The following is a 23483-nucleotide window of genomic DNA, read 5'->3' as shown; positions in this document are numbered from 1 at the left end:
ATGACTTTCAGTTGGACCATCGTGTATGCTCTCGTGTAACGATATGGCTTCCTGTGTTAAAAAGTTTCAATCCGCTGCAGTATGCATACAATAATTCTTGGAGCAAAAGCACAGATGTCTGCTCAAACAGCAAAGTACAGGGTGGGTGCAAATAAAGTAGCCCCACATTTTTGCACGTATGGCATTCCCTCCTTACCGCATGAACTTCCGGTGGCGCAGACGCATTTATCCGGTACATACATAAAAAAATCGTACTAACACACTCCACGTAACAAAAAAGTTATGCATACAAATGTTGCTCTCCGTACACCCCGATTTTCTTATGCAGAAGTCAATAATGGCAGTCACGGCACAGTTGCGTCTAGCAACCGCTAGGTGTACCAGATCTTGTTTTGTTTCTGTGTAGGTGGCACCACCAGCGGTAGGGCGATGCAACTGCGCTACACCGCAATGCCCCATTGAAAATACACGGAGCGAAGTCCATGTTGGTAACGATTTTATTGCGCAGAGTTTGGTTACCACGATTTTTCTTCCCGATTTGTACCGCATAAATGCACCGTCCTGCATCGCCTGAAGTTCGTACGGTATGCAGGGAATGTGCTATGTGCGAAAATGTGGGGCTACTTTATCTCCACCCACCCTGTACATGAACAACAACAAGTAGTATACCAAAACTGAACGTTGTGAAACATGCTTCCACCAGTTACCCCAGCTACATAATTCTGAAATGGCTGACACTATCAAACAACTTTCATTTTGTTAAACATGGAGGAGGGGAAGGGTGTGTGGTGATAGATCAAGTGAAACAGGGGAATGGTGTGTGGCTTTAAGACACCACTTATTCAAAGATGAAGGCTCGTAAATATATATCTAGTAAAGAGGACATACCCCAGACAGTGATAAGTGGGGGCTTGTCACAAACAACAACAAATTTGAAGGATGATTTGACAGAAAACATGATCCAAGGTATGTTGACACAAACGGATGCATCGGCACTGACCCGAGAATGAGTGATTCTGGAGATTCACCAAAGAACATCAGAATATAAAGTATCTCACTAGAGACAACACATTCCTTAAATGGTACGGTGGCAGTGCCATGAAGACTGAGCGGTGCCTACTTGGAACTGCAAAGTTTTCAAGATCCAGATAAGTTTCTGCAAAGGATAGAGGAGTTCTGCGAGGATTCATGTGCCAGGTAACTCCGATGTAAAGCGAGCAGTTCAGTCAAATATTCCCAGCAGCTTTGGAAGGCAGCATGAAATTCTAGTGGCAGTTCATTGGACCCTACGCAAGCTATGCTATGTTGGTGCAAGCCTTTTGTTGGCATCGGGGGACTAGAAAGTTTATTATAATTGAATCGGCAAATCCATATCGGACTAAGAGAAACTCAGCACCGTGAGGAGGTTCATGCACCCTCGGTTCAAAGATCTTACAGAGAATATGCAATTCAGGGACCTGCGCGATATGGCAAAAGCAGCTGGGACAATGATGGAGAAGGCGTCATAACCATGTGCCACCTCCATCAAGAAGTAATCATGTAGCTTCTTTCCCTGAAGGAAATAGGCAGCCCAACGCCTATTCCTGACCACTCTTCCCATCAGCTGTGCAGCCCTCCCCTACGAAAGCTCACAAGAATGAGCAGTAGTGCACACACTGCAACAGCCCATAGGCCTTTGTCAGTATAGCACAGACAGGCAACATGGGTAACACGCATGAAACAGCTCATCCAGGGAACCGGCCTGCCATCGATGTAGAGGTGGACACCTTGCTGCAAGGTACCTTGCCATGACCACCCATCTGCTATGGGTGCAACCAGACCTGGTCATACCCAGGCCCCAGGAAACGCTCTGCTGTAAATGTTGATCTGGCCAGCCACTACACTGCAAGTAACAGCAAGAGCTGGAAGAAGTGAGCCAATGTTCAACATGGGGTCAAGTGTGTTTGGAGCAACACAGTCAACAAGGGCAGCTTGAGATGGGTGCCCTTGTCTCCCTCTGGCTGCAAGATGAACCACAGAATCCGGTAGGATCCGGTGGTCCTTGGAAGATATTTTCTTGTGGCAACAGGAATTTTGAATCCATATGGGCAGTGTCTGTACACCATATATATCAAGTCTGTGCATGGCCTAGTAAATCAGTTCAACCCTCCAGCACCAACATATGATGTTTATGCACTGCATAGCCTGTTTCAAGAGCTGGCAACAGAAATAAATGATTCATGTGTGCTCAACAGCCTACCCCAAGAGCATTCAAGAGTCACCAGCTTGCTTGCTACTTAAAGGGACAGTCTCACGTAGCCAAGGCGATTCCGAAACTTAGCCAAAACTCTCTTTATGAGTACTGTACACATATAACCATCAAAGATTCATTCACAATAAGCAAGTCGAAAGTGAACATATTCGACACAAGTGTGTCTGGTTGGGTGAGAACTATGATAGTAACGAAAATCTCCAACCAAGTTACAGGACGGGGATACCCGACGTTTCGGAGCCAGTTCGGCTCCTTCCTCAGGGGTGACTGTAGTGGCCGTTGGCGGCAGCGTTCTTGCCGTGGTTCGAATTTCGTGATGCGCCGGATTGTTTTTCAGTCACGTGACGGAGGCCGTTGACGTATACGCTGGGTAACGCTCCAACAGATCGGTTAAGGTTTCCAGGTGTGGATTGTATATGCCAGGACTCTACAAACATTCTTTTGATTTGATTACCCTCAAGGTCGATTATGCAGGCGTTTTGAAAGTCGATAGGATGGTCTCGAACTTGACAGTGTTCAGCGAGAGCGCTTCGTTCGATGTCCGACTTCCGTACATCATTCTTATGTTGCCGTAGCCTTTCGGGGAAGTTCTTTGTCTCGCCGATATATGATGCGCTGCATTTGTTGCATGGAATTTTATAGACTACACCTTGTGCTTTTTCTTTCGGTGGGCGATCTTTGGGCCGCGGTATATAGTGTCCGATTGTTGAGACGGGTTTGTGAGACACACGTATTCCTTCCTTCGCTAGTATACGTGTCAGAGACTCGCTGATTCCCTTCACATATGGCATGGTGATTCGTCTAGTCTGACAGGTCTGGTCGTTAGTTGGACGTGGTCGGTTTCGGAGACCGCGAGCTTGACGACGGGCGACTCTCTGAACAAAGCTACTTGTGTATCCGTTCTTTTTTAAATCGGAAGTGATTGCTGCTTCTTCTTTTTTCCTGTCTTTCTCCGACAAACAAATCTTCTTAGCTCTCGAAAAAAGGGACGAAACCACCGAAGCCTTGTGACACGTAGGGTGATTGGAATCAAACCTTAGATATCGTCCCGTATGAGTGGGCTTCCTGTACACGGTGAACTTTAGGTCACTTCCTTCTCTCTTTACGAGTACATCGAGAAAAGGCAAAACGTTGTCCCTCTCGAGTTCCACGGTAAACTGGATGGATGGCTCGATGCGGTTTAGGCGTGCCAAAAACTCGTCAACATCGGAATTCTTCAAAATACAGAAGCAATCGTCAACGTACCGTAAGAATGTTTTCGGTTTAATATCGGGGGATTGCAGGGCCCTTTCTTCAATTGATTCCATCACCAAGTTCGCTGCGGTTACAGATATTGACGCACCCATTGCTGTTCCGGTAGTCTGCTTGTAGTACTCTCCGTTGAATGAGAAGTACGTTCCGCTGAGGCAGAAATCTAGGAGGCGGCACACTTCGTGAACACTGAGGTTGGTTCTAGTCGCCAGGTCGTTGTCCCTCTCAAGTGCCATCCTGGCAGCGTCCACTGCCAGTGGGACCGGCACGTTCGTGAAGAGAGACACAACGTCAAACGAAACGAGGCACTCGTCAGCGCTGATGGTGAGTGGTGAGACGCGCTCCACGAAGTGGGCAGAGTTTCGTACATGAGTTGGGGTGTTTCCGGTGAGCGGGGATAAAACCTTGTGTAGGTAGCAGGATAACGCCCGAAGAGGGGACGATCTGAAGTCTACAATGGGGCGAAGTGGGATACCGGGCTTGTGGATCTTAGGGAGACCATAGAAACCAGGCGCGTTACCGTTCCTGCAGATAAGTCGTAAGTAGAGGGCTCTTGCATCTGGGTCCCCTCTTCGGGCGTTATCCTGCTACCTACACAAGGTTTTATCCCCGCTCACCGGAAACACCCCAACTCATGTACGAAACTCTGCCCACTTCGTGGAGCGCGTCTCACCACTCACCATCAGCGCTGACGAGTGCCTCGTTTCGTTTGACGTTGTGTCTCTCTTCACGAACGTGCCGGTCCCACTGGCAGTGGACGCTGCCAGGATGGCACTTGAGAGGGACAACGACCTGGCGACTAGAACCAACCTCAGTGTTCACGAAGTGTGCCGCCTCCTAGATTTCTGCCTCAGCGGAACGTACTTCTCATTCAACGGAGAGTACTACAAGCAGACTACCGGAACAGCAATGGGTGCGTCAATATCTGTAACCGCAGCGAACTTGGTGATGGAATCAATTGAAGAAAGGGCCCTGCAATCCCCCGATATTAAACCGAAAACATTCTTACGGTACGTTGACGATTGCTTCTGTATTTTGAAGAATTCCGATGTTGACGAGTTTTTGGCACGCCTAAACCGCATCGAGCCATCCATCCAGTTTACCGTGGAACTCGAGAGGGACGTTTTGCCTTTTCTCGATGTACTCGTAAAGAGAGAAGGAAGTGACCTAAAGTTCACCGTGTACAGGAAGCCCACTCATACGGGACGATATCTAAGGTTTGATTCCAATCACCCTACGTGTCACAAGGCTTCGGTGGTTTCGTCCCTTTTTTCGAGAGCTAAGAAGATTTGTTTGTCGGAGAAAGACAGGAAAAAAGAAGAAGCAGCAATCACTTCCGATTTAAAAAAGAACGGATACACAAGTAGCTTTGTTCAGAGAGTCGCCCGTCGTCAAGCTCGCGGTCTCCGAAACCGACCACGTCCAACTAACGACCAGACCTGTCAGACTAGACGAATCACCATGCCATATGTGAAGGGAATCAGCGAGTCTCTGACACGTATACTAGCGAAGGAAGGAATACGTGTGTCTCACAAACCCGTCTCAACAATCGGACACTATATACCGCGGCCCAAAGATCGCCCACCGAAAGAAAAAGCACAAGGTGTAGTCTATAAAATTCCATGCAACAAATGCAGCGCATCATATATCGGCGAGACAAAGAACTTCCCCGAAAGGCTACGGCAACATAAGAATGATGTACGGAAGTCGGACATCGAACGAAGCGCTCTCGCTGAACACTGTCAAGTTCGAGACCATCCTATCGACTTTCAAAACGCCTGCATAATCGACCTTGAGGGTAATCAAATCAAAAGAATGTTTGTAGAGTCCTGGCATATACAATCCACACCTGGAAACCTTAACCGATCTGTTGGAGCGTTACCCAGCGTATACGTCAACGGCCTCCGTCACGTGACTGAAAAACAATCCGGCGCATCACGAAATTCGAACCACGGCAAGAACGCTGCCGCCAACGGCCACTACAGTCACCCCTGAGGAAGGAGCCGAACTGGCTCCGAAACGTCGGGTATCCCCGTCCTGTAACTTGGTTGGAGATTTTCGTTACTATCATAATAAGCAAGTCGTCTTCGAGGAATTTGTCGTAATAGCAGACGACGAAACCTGCACTTGACTCTCATGCAATGGCTCACATGACATCGGCTTGCAGGTACATCACCCACATCGCCCACTGGCTGAGTGAAGAGCAAAGCAGCAGTTTGCAGTTGTTGCTGTTGCCATGGCAATCGCAACTTGCAGAAGGATCTTGGGTTGAGGCATCCCTTTTGCTCTCGAAATGGGGACGCTCAGGCGTATATCTCCACGCTATCAATGTTTTGTGTGCGTGCATGATGAACTAGAAAAGCCCGTCGAGGCTATATTAGCGTACAAACGATATGTCACCCCTTGCCTGTTCAGTACAAGCAAGACGAAGACTTCCGTTCGTATTTCAACAGTCTTTTCCACTCTTTTTAATTAATTCTACATTCAATATGTGTTTTTTAACACTTTGCTTCCAAGTACGTCATGATTTTATCGAATTTCGGTACAACGTAATATTCGGTATAACGAAAAAATCCTCGGTTTCCTTGTGCTTTGTTTTTATTGATGTTTGACTGTACTTGAAATATTCGCACAGCCCTGCATGAAATACAAGGCTCTACAGGGTTATTCTAGAAAACGTTACACATTTCGATCACATTGTAAAAATACAAGACCAGGTTTGGCCCATCCCAAACTTTGCAGACTGAGAGCCATTTATCTGAAGTTTCATTAGAATTTTTGTAAGCGCTATGGTCATGAAGAAAGGAAATTAAAAATAAAGCAAAATCTCGCCCCATGCATTTTCAATGGCCTATCCCACACAAACACCGCCATTTTTTCTTGTGTCTGCTTCACATTCACATCACTTCACGCAGGTAGCGTTGCCTACAATGATGTGACATTCAATTGATGATTCAATGATTGACATTCAATGTGACAAATTCTGATTTTATGCACCAATCCTCTTGTTCCAGTCTTGTTCTGCATGCTGGTGCCACCTGTGTGTGGTGAAATGAAAATGAAGCGCACACAGCAGAAAATTGCGACTTTTGAGTAAGATAGGCCATAGAAAATGCATAGAGTGAAATTTTGCTCGATTTTTAATTTTTCGTCTACAGGACCGTAATGCTCACAAAAAATTCCAACAAAACTTGAGACAAATGGCTACCAGTCTGCAAAGTTTGGTGTTGGATAAAACCTGTCTTCTATTTTTACGATGCGATCAAAATATGTGTAACGTTTGCTAGACTAACCCTGTAAGTATTGCGTACGAACGAATGAAAACAAACAGAACATCCATGTCTGTTTTGTTCTTGTTCAGTTCGACAAGGTGATGTTGTGCCACAAATTTTTTAGCACGATAAACTTGACTGATGCAAGGGCTGCATGGCTATGTCAAAGTCCAAGTCCAATTGCATGAACACAATATTTATGGCACCGGGTTTTCCACAATTCCACAAGATATCTCTGAGAGTGGAATTCGTCACGGAATCCTCCATTTAGCACCCTTATCCCTTATTTTTAGGGGTGTGTGGATATTCGACTTCCCTAATTCAAACGAAATCACTCCAAGTATTTCATTCGCGAATTGAATACTCAATATTCGGATTTCCGAATATCCGACTATTCGCCGAACACAAACGACACCAGCCGAAAGTGGGCTTCACATGAAGCTTCCCTGTACAATGCAAAGCCTGCTTTACAAAGCTGCCCATGCTGCAGGACCAGCACAGATTGTTCTTTTGCCTAAGATAACGTTAGCCCAAGTTTATTGTGCATACTTCTGCATACTTGGCGGCATCCCTCCCGTGTGCAGTTTAGCTGTGGCAGTAGGGATTTTGGGTTGCCTAGGGCCCAGAACGAAAAGGGTGTCCTGTACGCTCCTTCCAATAATCTTCCTATAAACTCACTAGATGCTGAAAGATCTTCCAGCAGGTATAAAATGACTGCAGGTGACAGACCATTGTCTTTGTCAGAGGAGAAATCAACATATCACATATGTAATGTTGAGCCACAACAGTGCTTTCAAATTTTGAAATATATTTTTGCCCTCACATTATCCAAGAAAATAAAGTTTCCCATTTTAAGCAGCCGTTGACTGCTTGCTGCGGAAAATTGCTGAGTTTAGGAGTCAGAGTCACAGAATTTTGCACTTGCCGCAGCAGAAACCCAGGGGTCTTAATAATATGGCATTCCACAGTTATGAACACTTGAATTCATAAGCTCTCTAAATTAGGCTTGCACTTGAAAATGTAAATATGGGTGTTGAAGAAAAGCAATCCTAATTTATAAGGACTTTGCATGGAACACTGAGTTGAGTTCGCGTGAAGAAAGAAAGCATGAGGATTTACCTTGTCTGCAGAAGTACAACCTAGTACAGCAGTTTCATTGGAATTACGTGAAGCAAACATGAGTATGCCCCTGAAATGAGATGACAAGTTGCTCGGGTGCATCTTGAAAAGGGCTCAAAAGTTGTTCATGTACCAGTCAGGCTGATGGTAGAGCCAGAACCTCTCCTTTGGATGGGTGCCAGTCTTGAGACACAGTTCCTCAAATGTTGTATAAGTCACGGGTGTAGTTTTCTGTAAAAACAGAATCAGCAAAAGTGTGGATACTTAATACACTTCCCAATTCCCAAATGAAGTTATTCAGGATTGCCACATCACATGTGCAGGCACAGTGGAATCTCCCTATGTCAGTCACTCACGGCGCAGCCAAAATATCATTAGGGAAGATAGTGTGTCATCTTTGACACAAACTGGGCGCTTATTCAATTTACTTGAGAAATGTTTCCAAATTCAGTGACTTTGTTTTGGACTTGATATACACATAGTTGACCTGATACTTGTGGTAAAGACACATTCATGAAGTACACGACTTATTACCCTCGCACTATTACCTCCACCATCGTCATGCTGCAATAGATTATCTGCAAGTTCCCACTTTCTGAAAATTACAGAGGCCCTCTATTTGTGCAAGCATGTGTGTGAAGCATTGCAGTGTAGTTTGTGGGACACTTTCTTGGGCTTCTAGTGCAGTCAAATGTTTGAAGTAGGGGTGTGTGAATCCAACATTTGAATTAGGATCCAATATTGAATCGAAGGGGGGGAAATGCTGAGTAACGAATTGTATACAGAATATTTGTGCAAATTTTAGAATAAGTGTCTTTTGCACTCAAAGTTTGCAATCTGTAGCCCATGCATTTATTTTCTGGCACGAACTGTCACAAGAGGGAAACGCTGTGGGAACTACTCTTTAATTTTTACACGATAGTGTTTCGTACTTTTCAGGTGGGTCTACACTTAGTGGGGTAATTATATCAGCTTCAAAATTTCATGTGAGGCAGTGGCATGTTACACAGATGAGGCTGTAATTATTTCTCAACATGCACAATTGTAAAAGAAACAAATTGCCATCCTGCCTCAGTTATGCCGTGAACATCCTTTAGCTTCTTTGTTGGAGTGGATATCTTGCCTGGGGAAAATGCACAGCAGAAATTTTAAACAAAGGGATGTCCTTGAGACACCATTTTTTGTTCCTGGGCAGCAGGCAACCTCCCAGACATCGAGTAAAAAAAAAAGAAAAGAAAAGAACGCCAGCACAACTGAAACGTATGTGGGAAGGACGTTACCCCTTCCTCAGGTGAAGTATACACAATTAACTTGCGTAACTTTGTCTAACGCAAAACACCAAAGGTCCCCGGCTGTGTTTATCCTACAGCATTGGCAAGTTTGTAAAGCAGGCTTCACCTCGTGCAGAGAAGCATTAGGTGAGGCCAACTTTCGGGGTAGTGTCGTTCATATTCAGAGATCAAATATTTGGGAAACCGAATACTGGATATTCCATTGGCGAATCAAATACGTCGAGTGATACTGCATTCGAATTTGAGATGTCAAATATTCGCACAGCCCTAATGTAGTGCCTCTAAGCAAAGTGGAGTAATGAGAACGGTCTATTTGTTACAGGGTTAAAAAGCAAGCGAGCTGGTGGCTAAGATCCATGACGAAAACCCGAGACTGGGAAAAGACGAAAAACAGACGACACAACACAAAGTCTCAAACGCAGCTAAAGTTTAATCGACAACCGCACACTTTTAACACATCAGGTGGGGGAGGAGGGACAGTGCAAAAGGCTCGCCAAAGCAGGGCCGAAGGTCACAGACGCTTTGCTGACACAGTTCCCAGCCCCCAAAATTGACAACGTTTCTCTCAAAAGCCTCTGGCTGAGGTCGGTCTCCCAGGCCTTGACAAAGGTCTCATCCCATATTGGAGAACAATTAAAGCAAACTTTGAGATGCTTTGCCAATTCCGACGACTGGTCCTCATTTTTCACCTTCGAGGCGTGCTTCCAGGGCCTGTCATTCAAGCAACGTTTCGTTTGGCCGATATAGCCAAAACCGCAAGCAAGAGGTATCTGATACACTACATTTGACTGGCATTGTACATAGCTATTTTTATGCGATTTACAAACTTTGTCACGCTTCTGGAAAGGACAGAGAGCATTAAGTCTAAAGCAGTTTTTAAACACAACCCGGACACCAAACTTTTTTGCTACAGCAAGGATGTTATGTGAGACATTGTGAAAATATGGGATCGCAACACGAATCTCATTATCAGTGACAAGTGGACAGCGTGACAAAGTTTGTAAATCGCATAAAAATAGCTATGTACAATGCCAGTCAAATGTAGTGTATCAGATACCTCTTGCTTGCGGTTTTGGCTATATCGGCCAAACGAAACGTTGCTTGAATGACAGGCCCTGGAAGCACGCCTCGAAGGTGAAAAATGAGGACCAGTCGTCGGAATTGGCAAAGCATCTCAAAGTTTGCTTTAATTGTTCTCCAATATGGGATGAGACCTTTGTCAAGGCCTGGGAGACCGACCTCAGCCAGAGGCTTTTGAGAGAAACGTTGTCAATTTTGGGGGCTGGGAACTGTGTCAGCAAAGCGTCTGTGACCTTCGGCCCTGCTTTGGCGAGCCTTTTGCACTGTCCCTCCTCCCCCACCTGATGTGTTAAAAGTGTGCGGTTGTCGATTAAACTTTAGCTGCGTTTGAGACTGTGTTGTGTCGTCTGTTTTTCGTATTTTCCCAGTCTCGGGTTTTCGTCATGGGTCTATTTGTGTTCAACTTTAGAAGGAAAACTACATACGCTGTTAAGGAGAAGCGTGCCAGGAGAAATACACCACCATGCATTGTCATCAGTAGGGGAGTAGTATCATGTAGCCAGACTAACAGCCAATACAGAAGCAGTGTATGATAGATTGCATTATCTGGTGCAAGCAGGTATGCCAGTATCTCTGTGTCCAGCCATCCTATCTAATTTGAAAGCTGGTGGACTTGATTTATTTTCCAATGCTACGTTGAACATGACAATAGACTGACAGGAGAGCACACTAACCCTCGTTAACAAATGCCCAGAGACTATCCCAGGGACAGGAAAAGGTCATGAAAAGACTAGCCTGTTTTGGCCCCTTTAAGCACAAAGGAATGCTAAGATTTAAAAACCAAAGGTCACATTTTGCCACACTTAGCATGGAAGACCCTGTTCTAATTCTCGGATAAAGAGTCAGATGGAGAAAACTCACTCTCAATGCACCCTGCTTGTCTGCGTACGATGCAAGGTTTTTTACCTCGGAAATGAGTCGTTAAAATGGGTTCACATTATACGCCTCCGGATTTTCAATCTGCCCTTCCCTGCTCCACGGCAATTCATCTAGAGCAGAGAGTCACGTGACGAAAGCAAAATTAAAGCATCTCTCTCTCACATATTTGTGGGTGGGTACTGGATTGGACACGTGTGTTCACAAAGTTCCTTAAAATGTTATCCTGGAAGTTGCTGTTATCAAGTTATCTTGGAAGCCGAGGAGGCAGACTGTGTCACTTGTTTGTAAGTGAGAATCCCATGCACGGTACAGTTTGCCAAGATTGCAGAGTCATTGAAGTACCATAGTGCTGTACAACGAACACCATTGATGGCACCGATAACTCACTCGTTTATGAGGAGCCCAGCGACAAGGAGTCATTGGAATCCTCGTCAGACAGCGATAGCAGTGTGGAAAACACGTAAGCAGCGAATGTCAACTGATGTCCTGTGAGGGAGCAGGCAGACATGGGCGAGAAAGTGAGAGAGAGGAAGTGTCGGCTTCGTCCCCTATACCGTGACAAGTGGGGGCCAAGTGTACAGGATGCGAGCGATAATTCCGACCAATGTGACACGATGGCAGGCTTGTTGGTGCCAACCGGTCTCATCCAGAGCGTACTGGATCGGACTGAGGGGACAGTTCTAACCTCCCCAAAAAACAGCAACCTTCTCCTCCATACACTTGTGGATCGAAACCAAGACTCAACAAAGTTTGTGCCGTGGAGACCGACTGGTGCATTCGGGCTTTTTGGAAGGCAGCATGAAATTCTGATGACAGTTCACTGGACCCAAACCGGCAAAGAAAAACATGTTGAGGACGAAAGCGTGACACGAGAGTTCTTCGTCGTCATCCACACGAAACAATCTTTCTTCGTGCACACAACAGCGCGAATGCAAAGCTCCCGTTTCATTCATTCATTTCAGGGTGGGAAACGAAAGAACCATACACAGACATTTATGCCTTTTGTGCTTTGGCAGTTGACACATTACAGGCATTGCGAGAAAAAGCTACGCATCACAGTCTACAGCATGTTTTCATGTCAAGAAACATGGCTGCCACCAGAAGTGGTTGAGCATGCGCATACGCATACCCAGAAATGGACCTTCAAACGCAAGTTTTGTGTAATATGCATATTGAACGCACCCATTGGTTCACCCCGTTCTTTTCAGTAAAAAAAATGTATGTTCTATACGCGAGCGAATACAGTAATCCAGACCAGGACTCAAGGTCTCCTCCACATACCTTCATTGCTGATCAGGCCTCATATAGGGAAAGGTCATTTTTTCTATATATTCTCACTAGGGACCTGTTGCTACAACGACATCTTGTCCAACATAGGGATTTCTCCAAGGTAAGGAGGCTTTACTTATGATGCATGCAGCTTATGCAGGTGGTCTCGAGGTTTTATGTAAGGTACACCACTGTGAGCTATGCATGAAGAACAAAAACAACCTACAGAGAATGCGGTGATGACAAGCACAGCCTGTGTGTCATCAACATTTCCAGATGGAAGATACACAGCAGCAAACACTGTTGGGGCGATCCAGCATACGCTCATGACTGAAAAAAAGAAGAAAAGAGGAATGAGTGTACATGTATTACATGTGGTAGGGTAGAGATCATACAATCAAAATCTGCATCAACATTTCATTCCGAATTCCTTCTTTTCTGCTTATGTGCAACAGTGATTCGAAATCTCTTAATTCCAACTGATGTCCCAGCAACATAAGAATAAATATGCATGAATAACTATGAAACATCTGCGGGAACACTGCAGGCAAGAGGGGGACACTTTTATTCCTCATAAAAGTGCCACAGGAAAGAGGAATGAGTTACTGTAATGCAGGATTTGCACAGAAATTTTCAAAAATTTCCCAAAATTCAAGCTCTCCCTGAGCGAAATTCAAGGAAGGTTCAAAGACTGTTTGAACCTTCTTTGACTTTTGAACGATGTAACACTTGACACAGCTTGATGTTGACATCCAATTGCAATCAAATTGTTTCATAAAAAATAATAAATGAATAAATAATGAAATACATAGCAGCACCAAGTGTGTGCCAATTTCTTCAATGTGCCTTCAACTTTGGAAGCAAATACAGTGTAGACCATGACATGAATGTACGCACTTTTACGCAAGTGAAGCTCCTCGGATTTTATTACTATATTTAATATGTAGGGCAAGAGTTTTTCGGGTTGCATTTTCCAGCAAAATTTGCGGGTAAATATCGGGTTATATTTTGCCTTGATAATTTAATAAATGACAGAGTATTTATTCGTTATATTCGGGCAATCCTTGGAGCTGCGACTGGTACCAACTGAATGGAAATTTAGCAACGTGGTCCCTATCTTTAAGTCGGGTGATAGATCACTGGTCCATAATTATAGACCTCTATCCTTGTTGTCTGTTTCTTCAAAAATCATGGAGCACATTATATACTCTGATTATCAACATGGCTTTCGATCAGGATACTCCACACCACATTGTGCACCACAAAATTGATCACATTCTACCACGACATTGTATCTTGCTTTTCCTAGATTTTAGGAAAGCGTTCGATACCGTACCCCATTCACTATTAATTCTCAAACTGTCTACTCTTCGGTAGGATCGCCCTGTTTATAATTGGCTAATGGACTACCTCTCTTCAAGAGAGCAAGCTGTTGTATACAAGGGAAAAGTGTCTCGACGCATAAGCGTAACATCTGGTGTGCCCCAGGGCTCTGTCCTAGGGCCACTATTTCTTGTTTTCATCAACGACATAGGTCAACAAGTATCGTCTGAAATAAGATTATTTGCTGACGACTGCGTACTATATCGAACGATCAAATCTGACTAAGACATAACAAGCTTGCAGATAGATCTAGATAAGATATGTCTATGGTGCGAGAAGTGGAGCATGTCCTTAAATGTCGACAAATGCAAGGTGCTACATTTCCAGTGCAAACGAGAACCGCACGCGTACACATTAAATAACAACACCTTGCAAGCTGTTGAAGAGTTCAGATACTTCGGAGTTTTATTCTCTGACGACCTGAAATGGACTAGTCACGTAAATAACGTATTTAACAAAGCCGATAAAGCTTTAAATTTTTATCGTAGGAATCTTAAGGGTACTCCAAAAGAAATTAAAGAGTGCGTATACAAAACATGCGTACGCCCAATCTTAGAGTACGCGTCACCTGTTTGGGATTCCCCGTCTTCTTCATTAGGCGAAAAACTAGAAAAAATTCAAAAGAGAGCAGCAAGGTTCGTTCTTAATGAATATTCCCCGTTCATCCGATCAAGCATATTGGTATCGGGACTAGGGTGGCCTTCTTTGGAAATGCGAAGAAGGCAAGCTCGATTGAAATTACTTTGGAATATGTATAATAACAAAAATGGTGTACCTCGTGACAAATACATATTTCAACCACATTATACTTGGCACAGACATGATCATTTATATAAGATAAGGCCTTACGACACCAAAACAACAGTTTTCCAAAAATCATTCTTTCCCCGAACGATTGAGGAATGGAACAAGCTTCCCACTCACGCATTTTCCACTCCGGACCAGGAACATTCTGCGAATGGCCCAAACTTTACCCTCACTGGATAACCGTAAAAAGTGAATCACTGCAAGACTTACTCGGAGGTTGCTTATGTTTTCTGTTTTGGCTGTTATACATTTGGAATACTTTTTGAAGTTTATCAATTATGAGGATTATTATTGCATTTGGTGTTTATTATTGTTATTCATTTTTCTGATACATAGTTTATAACATTTTTCTGTGCCTACACACCCCTACACTAATGCTCCGGCGCTGTAGGGTACATATGTAAATAATTCTGGTGTAATCGGGTTGAAATGAACCTGATTCAGCCTCATTCTGGTTGAATCAGGTTGGATCAGGCATAAATCTTTGTTTCCCTAGGCATAATACACATGACGCACCATTAGACACAGAGTATCAATATTTAGTCTATGCATTTAAGAGGCAGCAGGGTCTCTGTTTTAACAGTTTCTATTAGCATATTCATGCAGTTACAACCCAGTTTCCAAAGTTGTGTGTCACTTGTGATGACTTCGGATTCCCCTGGTCCAACAGTTTTGTAGAGATATCAGGTTGAACACTGTTTTTACTGATATGAATTGGGAGGTAAATATCGGGCATAATCAGGTATAACCCTAAAAAGTCAGGTCCTATTAATATGTTGGCAAACATGAGCAACATTTACAGAAGGGCCGCAGGAGAAGTTTAACTGACCCTAACCTAACGTAACTGACCCTCGTGCCGAACTCTCACGTGAACGAAATATGTTCCAACACCTAACCTAACTGACCCTAACCTAACGTAACTGACCCTCGTGCCGAACTCTCACGTGAACGAAAAACATGTTCCAACACCTAACCTAACTGACCCTCGTACCTGACTCTCACGTGAACGAAATATGTTCCAACACCTAACCTAACTGACCCTCGTACCTGACTCTAACGTGAACGAAATATGTTCCAACACCTAACCTACCTGACCCTCGTACCTGACTCTCACGTGAACGAAATATGTTCCAACACCTAACCTAACTGACCCTCGTACCTGACTCTCACGTGAACAAAATATGTTCCAACACCTAACCTAACTGACCCTCGTACCTGACTCTCACGTGAACAAAATATGTTCCAACACCTAACCTAACTGACCCTCGTTCCTGACTCTCACGTGAACGAAATATGTTCCAACACCTAACCTAACTGACCCTCGTACCTGACTCTCACGTGAACGAAATATGTTCCAACACCTAACCTAACTGACCCTCGTACCTGACTCTCACGTGAACGAAATATGTTCCAACACCTAACTTAACTGACCCTCGTACCTGACTCTCACGTGAAAAAAATATGTTCCAACACCTAACCTAACTGACCCTCGTACCTGACTCTCACGTGAACGAAATATGTTCCAACACCTAACCTAAGTGACCCTCGTACCTGACTCTCACGTGAACAAAATATGTTCCAACACCTAACCTAACTGGCCCTCGTACCTGACTCTCACGTGAACGAAATATGTTCCAACACCTAACCTAACTGACCCTCGTACCTGACTCTCACGTGAACGAAATATGTTCCAACACCTAACCTAACTGACCCTCGTACCTGACTCTCACGTGAACGAAATATGTTCCACCACCTAACTGACCCTCGTACCTGACTCTCACGTGAACGAAATATGTTCCAACACCTAACCTAACTGACCCTCGTACCTGACTCTCACGTGAACGAAATATGTTCCACCACCTAACTGACCCTCGTACCTGACTCTCACGTGAACGAAATATGTTCCAACACCTAACCTAACTGACCCTCGTACCTGACTCTCACGTGAACGAAATATGTTCCAACACCTAACCTACCTGACCCTCGTACCTGACTCTCACGTGAACAAAATATGTTCCAACACCTAACCTAACTGACCCTCGTACCTGACTCTCACGTGAACAAAATATGTTCCAACACCTAACCTAACTGACCCTCGTACCTGACTCTCACGTGAACGAAATATGTTCCAACACCTAACCTAACTGACCCTCGTACCTGACTCTAACGTGAACGAAATATGTTCCAACACCTAACCTACCTGACCCTCGTACCTGACTCTCACGTGAACGAAATATGTTCCAACACCTAACCTAACTGACCCTCGTACCTGACTCTCACGTGAACAAAATATGTTCCAACACCTAACCTAACTGACCCTCGTACCTGACTCTCACGTGAACAAAATATGTTCCAACACCTAACCTAACTGACCCTCGTTCCTGACTCTCACGTGAACGAAATATGTTCCAACACCTAACCTAACTGACCCTCGTACCTGACTCTCACGTGAACGAAATATGTTCCAACACCTAACCTAACTGACCCTCGTACCTGACTCTCACGTGAACGAAATATGTTCCAACACCTAACTTAACTGACCCTCGTACCTGACTCTCACGTGAAAAAAATATGTTCCAACACCTAACCTAACTGACCCTCGTACCTGACTCTCACGTGAACGAAATATGTTCCAACACCTAACCTAAGTGACCCTCGTACCTGACTCTCACGTGAACAAAATATGTTCCAACACCTAACCTAACTGGCCCTCGTACCTGACTCTCACGTGAACGAAATATGTTCCAACACCTAACCTAACTGACCCTCGTACCTGACTCTCACGTGAACGAAATATGTTCCAACACCTAACCTAACTGACCCTCGTACCTGACTCTCACGTGAACGAAATATGTTCCACCACCTAACTGACCCTCGTACCTGACTCTCACGTGAACGAAATATGTTCCAACACCTAACCTAACTGACCCTCGTACCTGACTCTCACGTGAACGAAATATGTTCCAACACCTAACCTAACTGACCCTCGTACCTGACTCTCACGTGAACAAAATATGTTCCAACACCTAACCTAACTGACCCTCGTACCTGACTCTCACGTGAATAAAATATGTTCCAACACCTAACTGACCCTCGTACCTGACTCTCACGTGAACGAAATATGGTCCAACACCTAACCTAACTGACCCTCGTGCCGGACTCTCACGGGAACGAAATATATCACACCTAACCTAACTGACCCTCGTACCGGACTCTCACGGGAACAAAATATGTTCCAACACCTAACCTAACTGACCCTCATACCGGACTCTCACGGGAACGAAATATGTTCCAACACTTAACCTAACTGGCCCTCGTACCGGACTCTCACGGGAACGAAATATGTTTTAACACTTAACCTAACTGACCCTCGCACCGGACTCTCACGGGAATGAAATATGTTCCAACACCTAACCTAACTGACCCTCTTGCCGGACTCTCACGGGAACGAAATATATCACACCTAACCTAACTGACCCTCGTACCGGACTCTCACGGGAACGAAATATGTTCCAACACTTAACCTAACTGACCCTCGTACCGGACTCTCACGGGAATGAAATATGTTCCAACACCTAACCTAACTGACCATCGTACCGGACTCTCACGGGAACGAAATATGTTCCAACACTTAACCTAACTGACCCTCGTACCAGACCCTCACCGGAACGAAATATGTTCCAACACCCAACCTAACTGACCCTGCGTATATGCTCGACCATGGCTGGTGTTGTCAAGCCCGTACCCGGCCCGGGCCTGAAAACAGAGCCCTGCCCAGGCCCGCATAAAAAACGCAAAGCCCAGGTCCGTGGGTCAAGCTGGGCAAGCTCAGGTCCGTGCAGTGCTCTAGTGGCCTTCAGTGGGTGCTACTTTCATTGTCCAAAAAGTGCAAGGTTCTGCAACTAGATCATGTTTACTACAGGCCACTTCAAAGGTTAGAACACAAGGTACACGTCCATGGATGGATTTGTACGTCCAATGGATAGCCTTCTGACATCGAATGAGGATGAAAGTACAATATCTATATAACATCCAGAAAAGATATCCCTGGGAATGCCAAATCTAGTTCGTATGTGCCACGCACAAGTGCCAGTATGGTCGACCGCAAGCGATGTCTAACAAATATATACAAGTGTTGTTTTTTTCTTTTACCAAACTTACAGGCTCTTAATGAAATGTTTGCAGATTTGGAAATTCCTGCAAAAATAGCAGAACAGTAGTTGTATTGGAATACCACAGGTCCAGTAAAACTCAGTCACCAAAGCAACGGAAGAAAACAAAAGCAAAACCGTTTTGTGCCGGTCGTGTGAGACTATTGAATGTAAGTGTTTCACCAGCAAGCGGCGTTAGATGCAACCCATCTGATGGCGTATCTGACATGGAAGGAGCGCATTTCGTAGTTTCGTTTCTTCAGCACGAGCGTATTTTTAGGAGTTTGTTCAGTGCCACATTTCGACCAGTTTCTTTCTCCCCTCTCCCTCGAAAATGGCTGAAGGTTGGGGCTTGAACATAGGCGCATTTTTCATCATTTCCCGTCCCCCGAAGAATATATTTTTTCCAAAAAAAATTGGAGATGGTCAGGTTCCTTGGTTGGTCGAAATTCGCCGGAATTAGCCTCCACCAAAACGCGAAAGTATGTTGCATGCGAAATCAACAACTTTTACAGTATTTATATTCACTGCAGGCCTTTGGCCTTGTTTTGGTTGGCTGGATGGAATTGGAGCACGTGCTCAGTCTACACAAGTGTGTTTTATGAGTGGTTGTTGGTTGAAGTACTGCATTTAATCCCCCTTCAGTACTAGTAATTAGGACATTTGCAGGACTGAACGAACCGTGCTGTTGGTAAAACGTTGATTTTATGGGGCTTTGGTATAAGATAGGTGAGTGACTCCATCTGTCAATTGGGATCTTCTGTTGTACTTTTGTTGAATGGACACTGACACACACATCCTAAGCAGTCTAACATAGTCGCTTCATCAGAACCCATGGGCAGGAGTGGACGCTCAGAAATGGAATGTTCTGCATGAAGAACAAGCATCATAAGTACATAATGATAAACTGAATGCATCCAGGGACACGGACGAGGAAGTGCACAAACGAACTGCTGACTCTCAACTACCAGAAGTTTACTTGCAACACACATTTAAATACAAAAACAAGACACCGTCATTGTCACTCTTTTCAGCCGAAATGGAATATCTTGGAACCTGCCTGGATCGCAACCATCATGTGTTGAGCAGCTAGTTTTTCTGTTTTGTTGTTGTGATAAGGTGTCAACATTCCTTGTGTCTTGTTTTTGTATTTAAATGTGTGTTGCAAGTAAACTTGTGTTAGTTGAGAGTCAGCAGTTCGTTTGTGCACTTCCTCGTCCGTGTCCCTGGATGCGTTCAGTTTATCATTATGTACAGTTACCAACTACCCCGCATTTCTACGCTCGTTAAGCATCATATGGCTGAATTCGTCGTGCAGGAGTGGACAAGCTATTCCACAGGTATAGCAAGTCCATGCTGATCTCCTTGTTGACTGCTTTGTTCGTTGTTCAAAGTTTAGCAGCTGGGCACTGTCAATGAATTCATGCAGCATACCCATAAATCATCTAAGGCAATCTTTTGCACTGCGTGTTTAATATTGAGTGCTGTGTACTGCACACATCAATTTTCAGTCTTGCATTCCACCTCGTACTTGCGTGAATACTTTGTTCCTTAATAAGTATTTTGTTACTTTATCCCATACTGCTGCTGCTGTTTATTTCCAAATTCAATCAAATCATTTCAAATGAATACCAGCAAAAGAGCTAATACAGCAATGCCCGTAAAACATCCCTTCATCATCCCTGCAGATATCCGTAGGACATATCTCTCTCACTTGGGTGCATTATCCGTGGGTAAGGCCCTGGGCTTTCCACAGCCTACTGACAAAGCGAACAGGAGTGGCTTATTGGATAGGATGGTACTCAGATGGGACCTAAACTGCAGAAGCATCTGGCTCATCTTCATTGCACATGCATTGTTACATACACTAAAATATTTCACAATCTCTACAGTTGTGAAATGCTCATATATCTGCGCAAAAGGTCTCCATCCATTTTGCACAATTAGTGAAAAGAACGCACCTTGCACGGGATTTTCAAAGATGGTAGGTGGGGGTAAAGTTTTTGCTTCTTGCATGGTTGGCTTATACTGAACCAAACTACCATCCTGCTTCCCAATCACCACTTGTTTTCCTTTAGGACTCCAAGCCACTAAAACATCCATCAAAAGAGAATGATCTTCAGACAGGGGGCCAGACATCAGTATGTGCACTGAATGTTGGGATACTCACATGCTCTTGCTCCAGTAGCAGCAGGAATATTACCATGCATTTTGAGGATCTCTCCACAGAGCTCATAGTTTGCAGCTGATCCGTCTGTAAGACAAACTGCAAACATGCTGCACTGAACAGGGTTCCACGCAAAGTCCTGCAGAGCAACTGCGGGTTTCGATGACAGGCGTACTGAGAAGAATGGTCGTGTCTCAGGAACCTAGGCAGTTTAAACAAAATAATCAACATCAGTGACTTAGTCAGATGTCTAGAAAAGTTAGAAAAATAATGTCACACACTTCCTCGAGATGTTCATATTTAAGATTTAAAAATCTGAAATTAAATTTGCAGTCTATTTATAGTTCATTTTACGGCCAGCACTTTCGCTGCTGCGCCATCACTACCAATGACTTCCTGTTTTTGTTCTGCAATCAAATAAGGTCACTCACTACAGAGAATACTTCTTTATTACTGTATCTGTTTAATCGTAAAACTGAAACTGGATTTGAACCTGTTGCTGTTTTTTCTTGTTTTTTTTACAGCTGCATGAAATTTTGTGTAATGCATTCATCTGTAACATACAGTTGAATACAACTTCCGTTCTCAATATCTGTTAGTAGCGAGTAACTGTTAAGAGTCAGTAGTATGTACATATGATTACTAAGTATTAAACGTGTCAAAAGAAAATGTTAATGTAAAAAAACAAAGTTGAAACGTTAATATCGTGCTGTTTTCCTTCTCACCACCAATCGCACCAGCCTCGTAAGCCTTGGTTAGGCTATGATTAGGGTTCAGACTTTTTGGTGTTATCCAGTAAACACCGTATTTTTTGAAAATATTCTGATACAGTGAACCCTCGTTAATATGACCCCCGATAATCTGACATACGCGCTTTACGACCATACTCCTGAGGAACAATGCAGTGAAACCTCTGCAAATCCTGCCCCGTTAATATGACAATTCCGCATTATGGCAAAAATTTTCGGGAACGACCACGGTCATAATAACGAGGGTTCACTGTATATCTAAAAAACAACTAAATTCCTTCAGCGCGAGAATGGTAACATGCCTGTTCCTCGTGGGTTCTGGTTGTTCACTAAGTGGAGGTGAATGACCTGCAAGGGCATCGTCAGCTGAGTGGAGCTCAACACAGCAAGAAGTCAAGGCAAAGTAGATTCTATTAGATTCTTACTAGGAACATTGCACCACAATTGGACATCATAAAGACAGGCTCGCGTGTACCAGAGTTCTACGCAGAAAAGCAAAAAGAACAATGTCGCCTCACAGACAGCAACTTGTAGATATGCCTGCATGGTGTGCCAACTGTGCTGCCATCAAGCTGAATAAGCCTGTTGTATCCAGCATTACTAGCTCTGCTTTCATTGAGCACTGTGACCATGTTTTGTTGTCTTATCACACGCTTCCGATTTCTCTGGTAAACTCCAATGAATTCATTCTGTATAGTTGTTAAAGCTCAGCTCCGCCGATTTTCGACTGCGACAGAATGGAGCCATGCTTGGGCTGTGCGTTCGTTTCCGCACAGGGAGCATACATGTGAAAAATTTTCACCCATTTGTTTGTAGTTTTTAAGAAAACAATTTTTTTAATTTCGCTGGCACGGCGGTCCTGTGGTCGGCAAACCCTGACCAATCCCGGCTTCGTCCTGGCTTAGCCGCGCTCATGGCTTGGCTAATGCCAAATCATCAATGGGATGGCGGAGATCTATGGGCGAAGGTGAATGTTTTTTGTGTGTTCCGTGATAATTGCTGTCGTTAATAGCCTCAAAGATAGTTTTGCCGGTCTTCTTTAACAAGCCTTACAGGATGGCCTCGTTGTGCAACGACGGCCGTCGTTAGCAGACATTCTGATCCCACACTGTGCTTCGTTATACCAACAAGACCTAACGCCTAACGTGTGACGTACACTTACGCATTCTCAATAGCTTTGGCAGCACACTATGCGCGGACTTGCTGCGCGTGCAGAAAGCACCACCAAAGCTATTGAGAACGAGAACGTGCTCGAAGACGAAGTATTCCTTATAAGAAACATGATAAAACGGTACGGTGGTCCCCGATAGCTCGTGACAGCTATTTCAGCACGATACAGCGGCATTGACGGAGTGTAAACACAAACTGGTTGCCAGGCAGCGCTGGCTAGGTGTGGCTATCCAATCTTGAAGCCCCAAAACTTTTTTTTTTACTGAGAACTCTGAAAAACCAGGACACTAGCTATAATTAGGGCTCTGAGCTTTAAGAGTTTACACTGAGATAATTTGCGGTTCTTTGCCATCTTGTTTTTTGCAACTCAACCACCAAATTAGGAGAAAAAGAGATAGCTGTGAAACGAACTCACAAAAAGAATGTTTCATCAATATACATCTTGCCACACACAAAGGGGGACTGAATAGACCGCCCTGATTAACACTCGACACATAGACCCCTATTTCTAATGCCACAGGAATCTTGCTTGGTGGTGGTGCTTCCTGGTTGAAAGTACGACATCACTGTTTCATCTTTTCTTTGTGTTTGGTGAATGTGACAGTATTAGTAGTCTGTCATGATTCATGGTCACCTGGTGACA

General features: G+C 44.3%; 1 protein-coding gene across 2 annotated transcripts in view; it reads right to left on the bottom strand.

The window, feature by feature from the left end:
• Nucleotides 1–23483, bottom strand: part of LOC135374488 (nuclear pore complex protein Nup214-like) — a 197480-nt gene that overhangs the window by 145122 nt on the left and 28875 nt on the right. For both annotated transcript variants that reach the window (XM_064607449.1, XM_064607450.1), the window contains exons 5-9: nucleotides 20925–21123; nucleotides 20716–20844; nucleotides 12640–12743; nucleotides 8027–8124; nucleotides 7894–7963 (exon numbers count right to left, since the gene is read on the bottom strand). In XM_064607449.1, the coding sequence (XP_064463519.1) occupies nucleotides 7894–7963; nucleotides 8027–8124; nucleotides 12640–12743; nucleotides 20716–20844; nucleotides 20925–21123 (600 nt within the window). The remainder of the gene's footprint in view (nucleotides 1–7893; nucleotides 7964–8026; nucleotides 8125–12639; nucleotides 12744–20715; nucleotides 20845–20924; nucleotides 21124–23483) is intronic.

The sequence above is a fragment of the Ornithodoros turicata genome, unplaced genomic scaffold (assembly GCF_037126465.1).
Source record: "Ornithodoros turicata isolate Travis unplaced genomic scaffold, ASM3712646v1 Chromosome67, whole genome shotgun sequence".
Lineage (NCBI taxonomy): Eukaryota > Metazoa > Arthropoda > Arachnida > Ixodida > Argasidae > Ornithodoros > Ornithodoros turicata.
The sequence above is the reverse complement of the archived record's forward strand: the minus strand, read 5'-3'. Positions and strand labels throughout refer to the sequence as shown.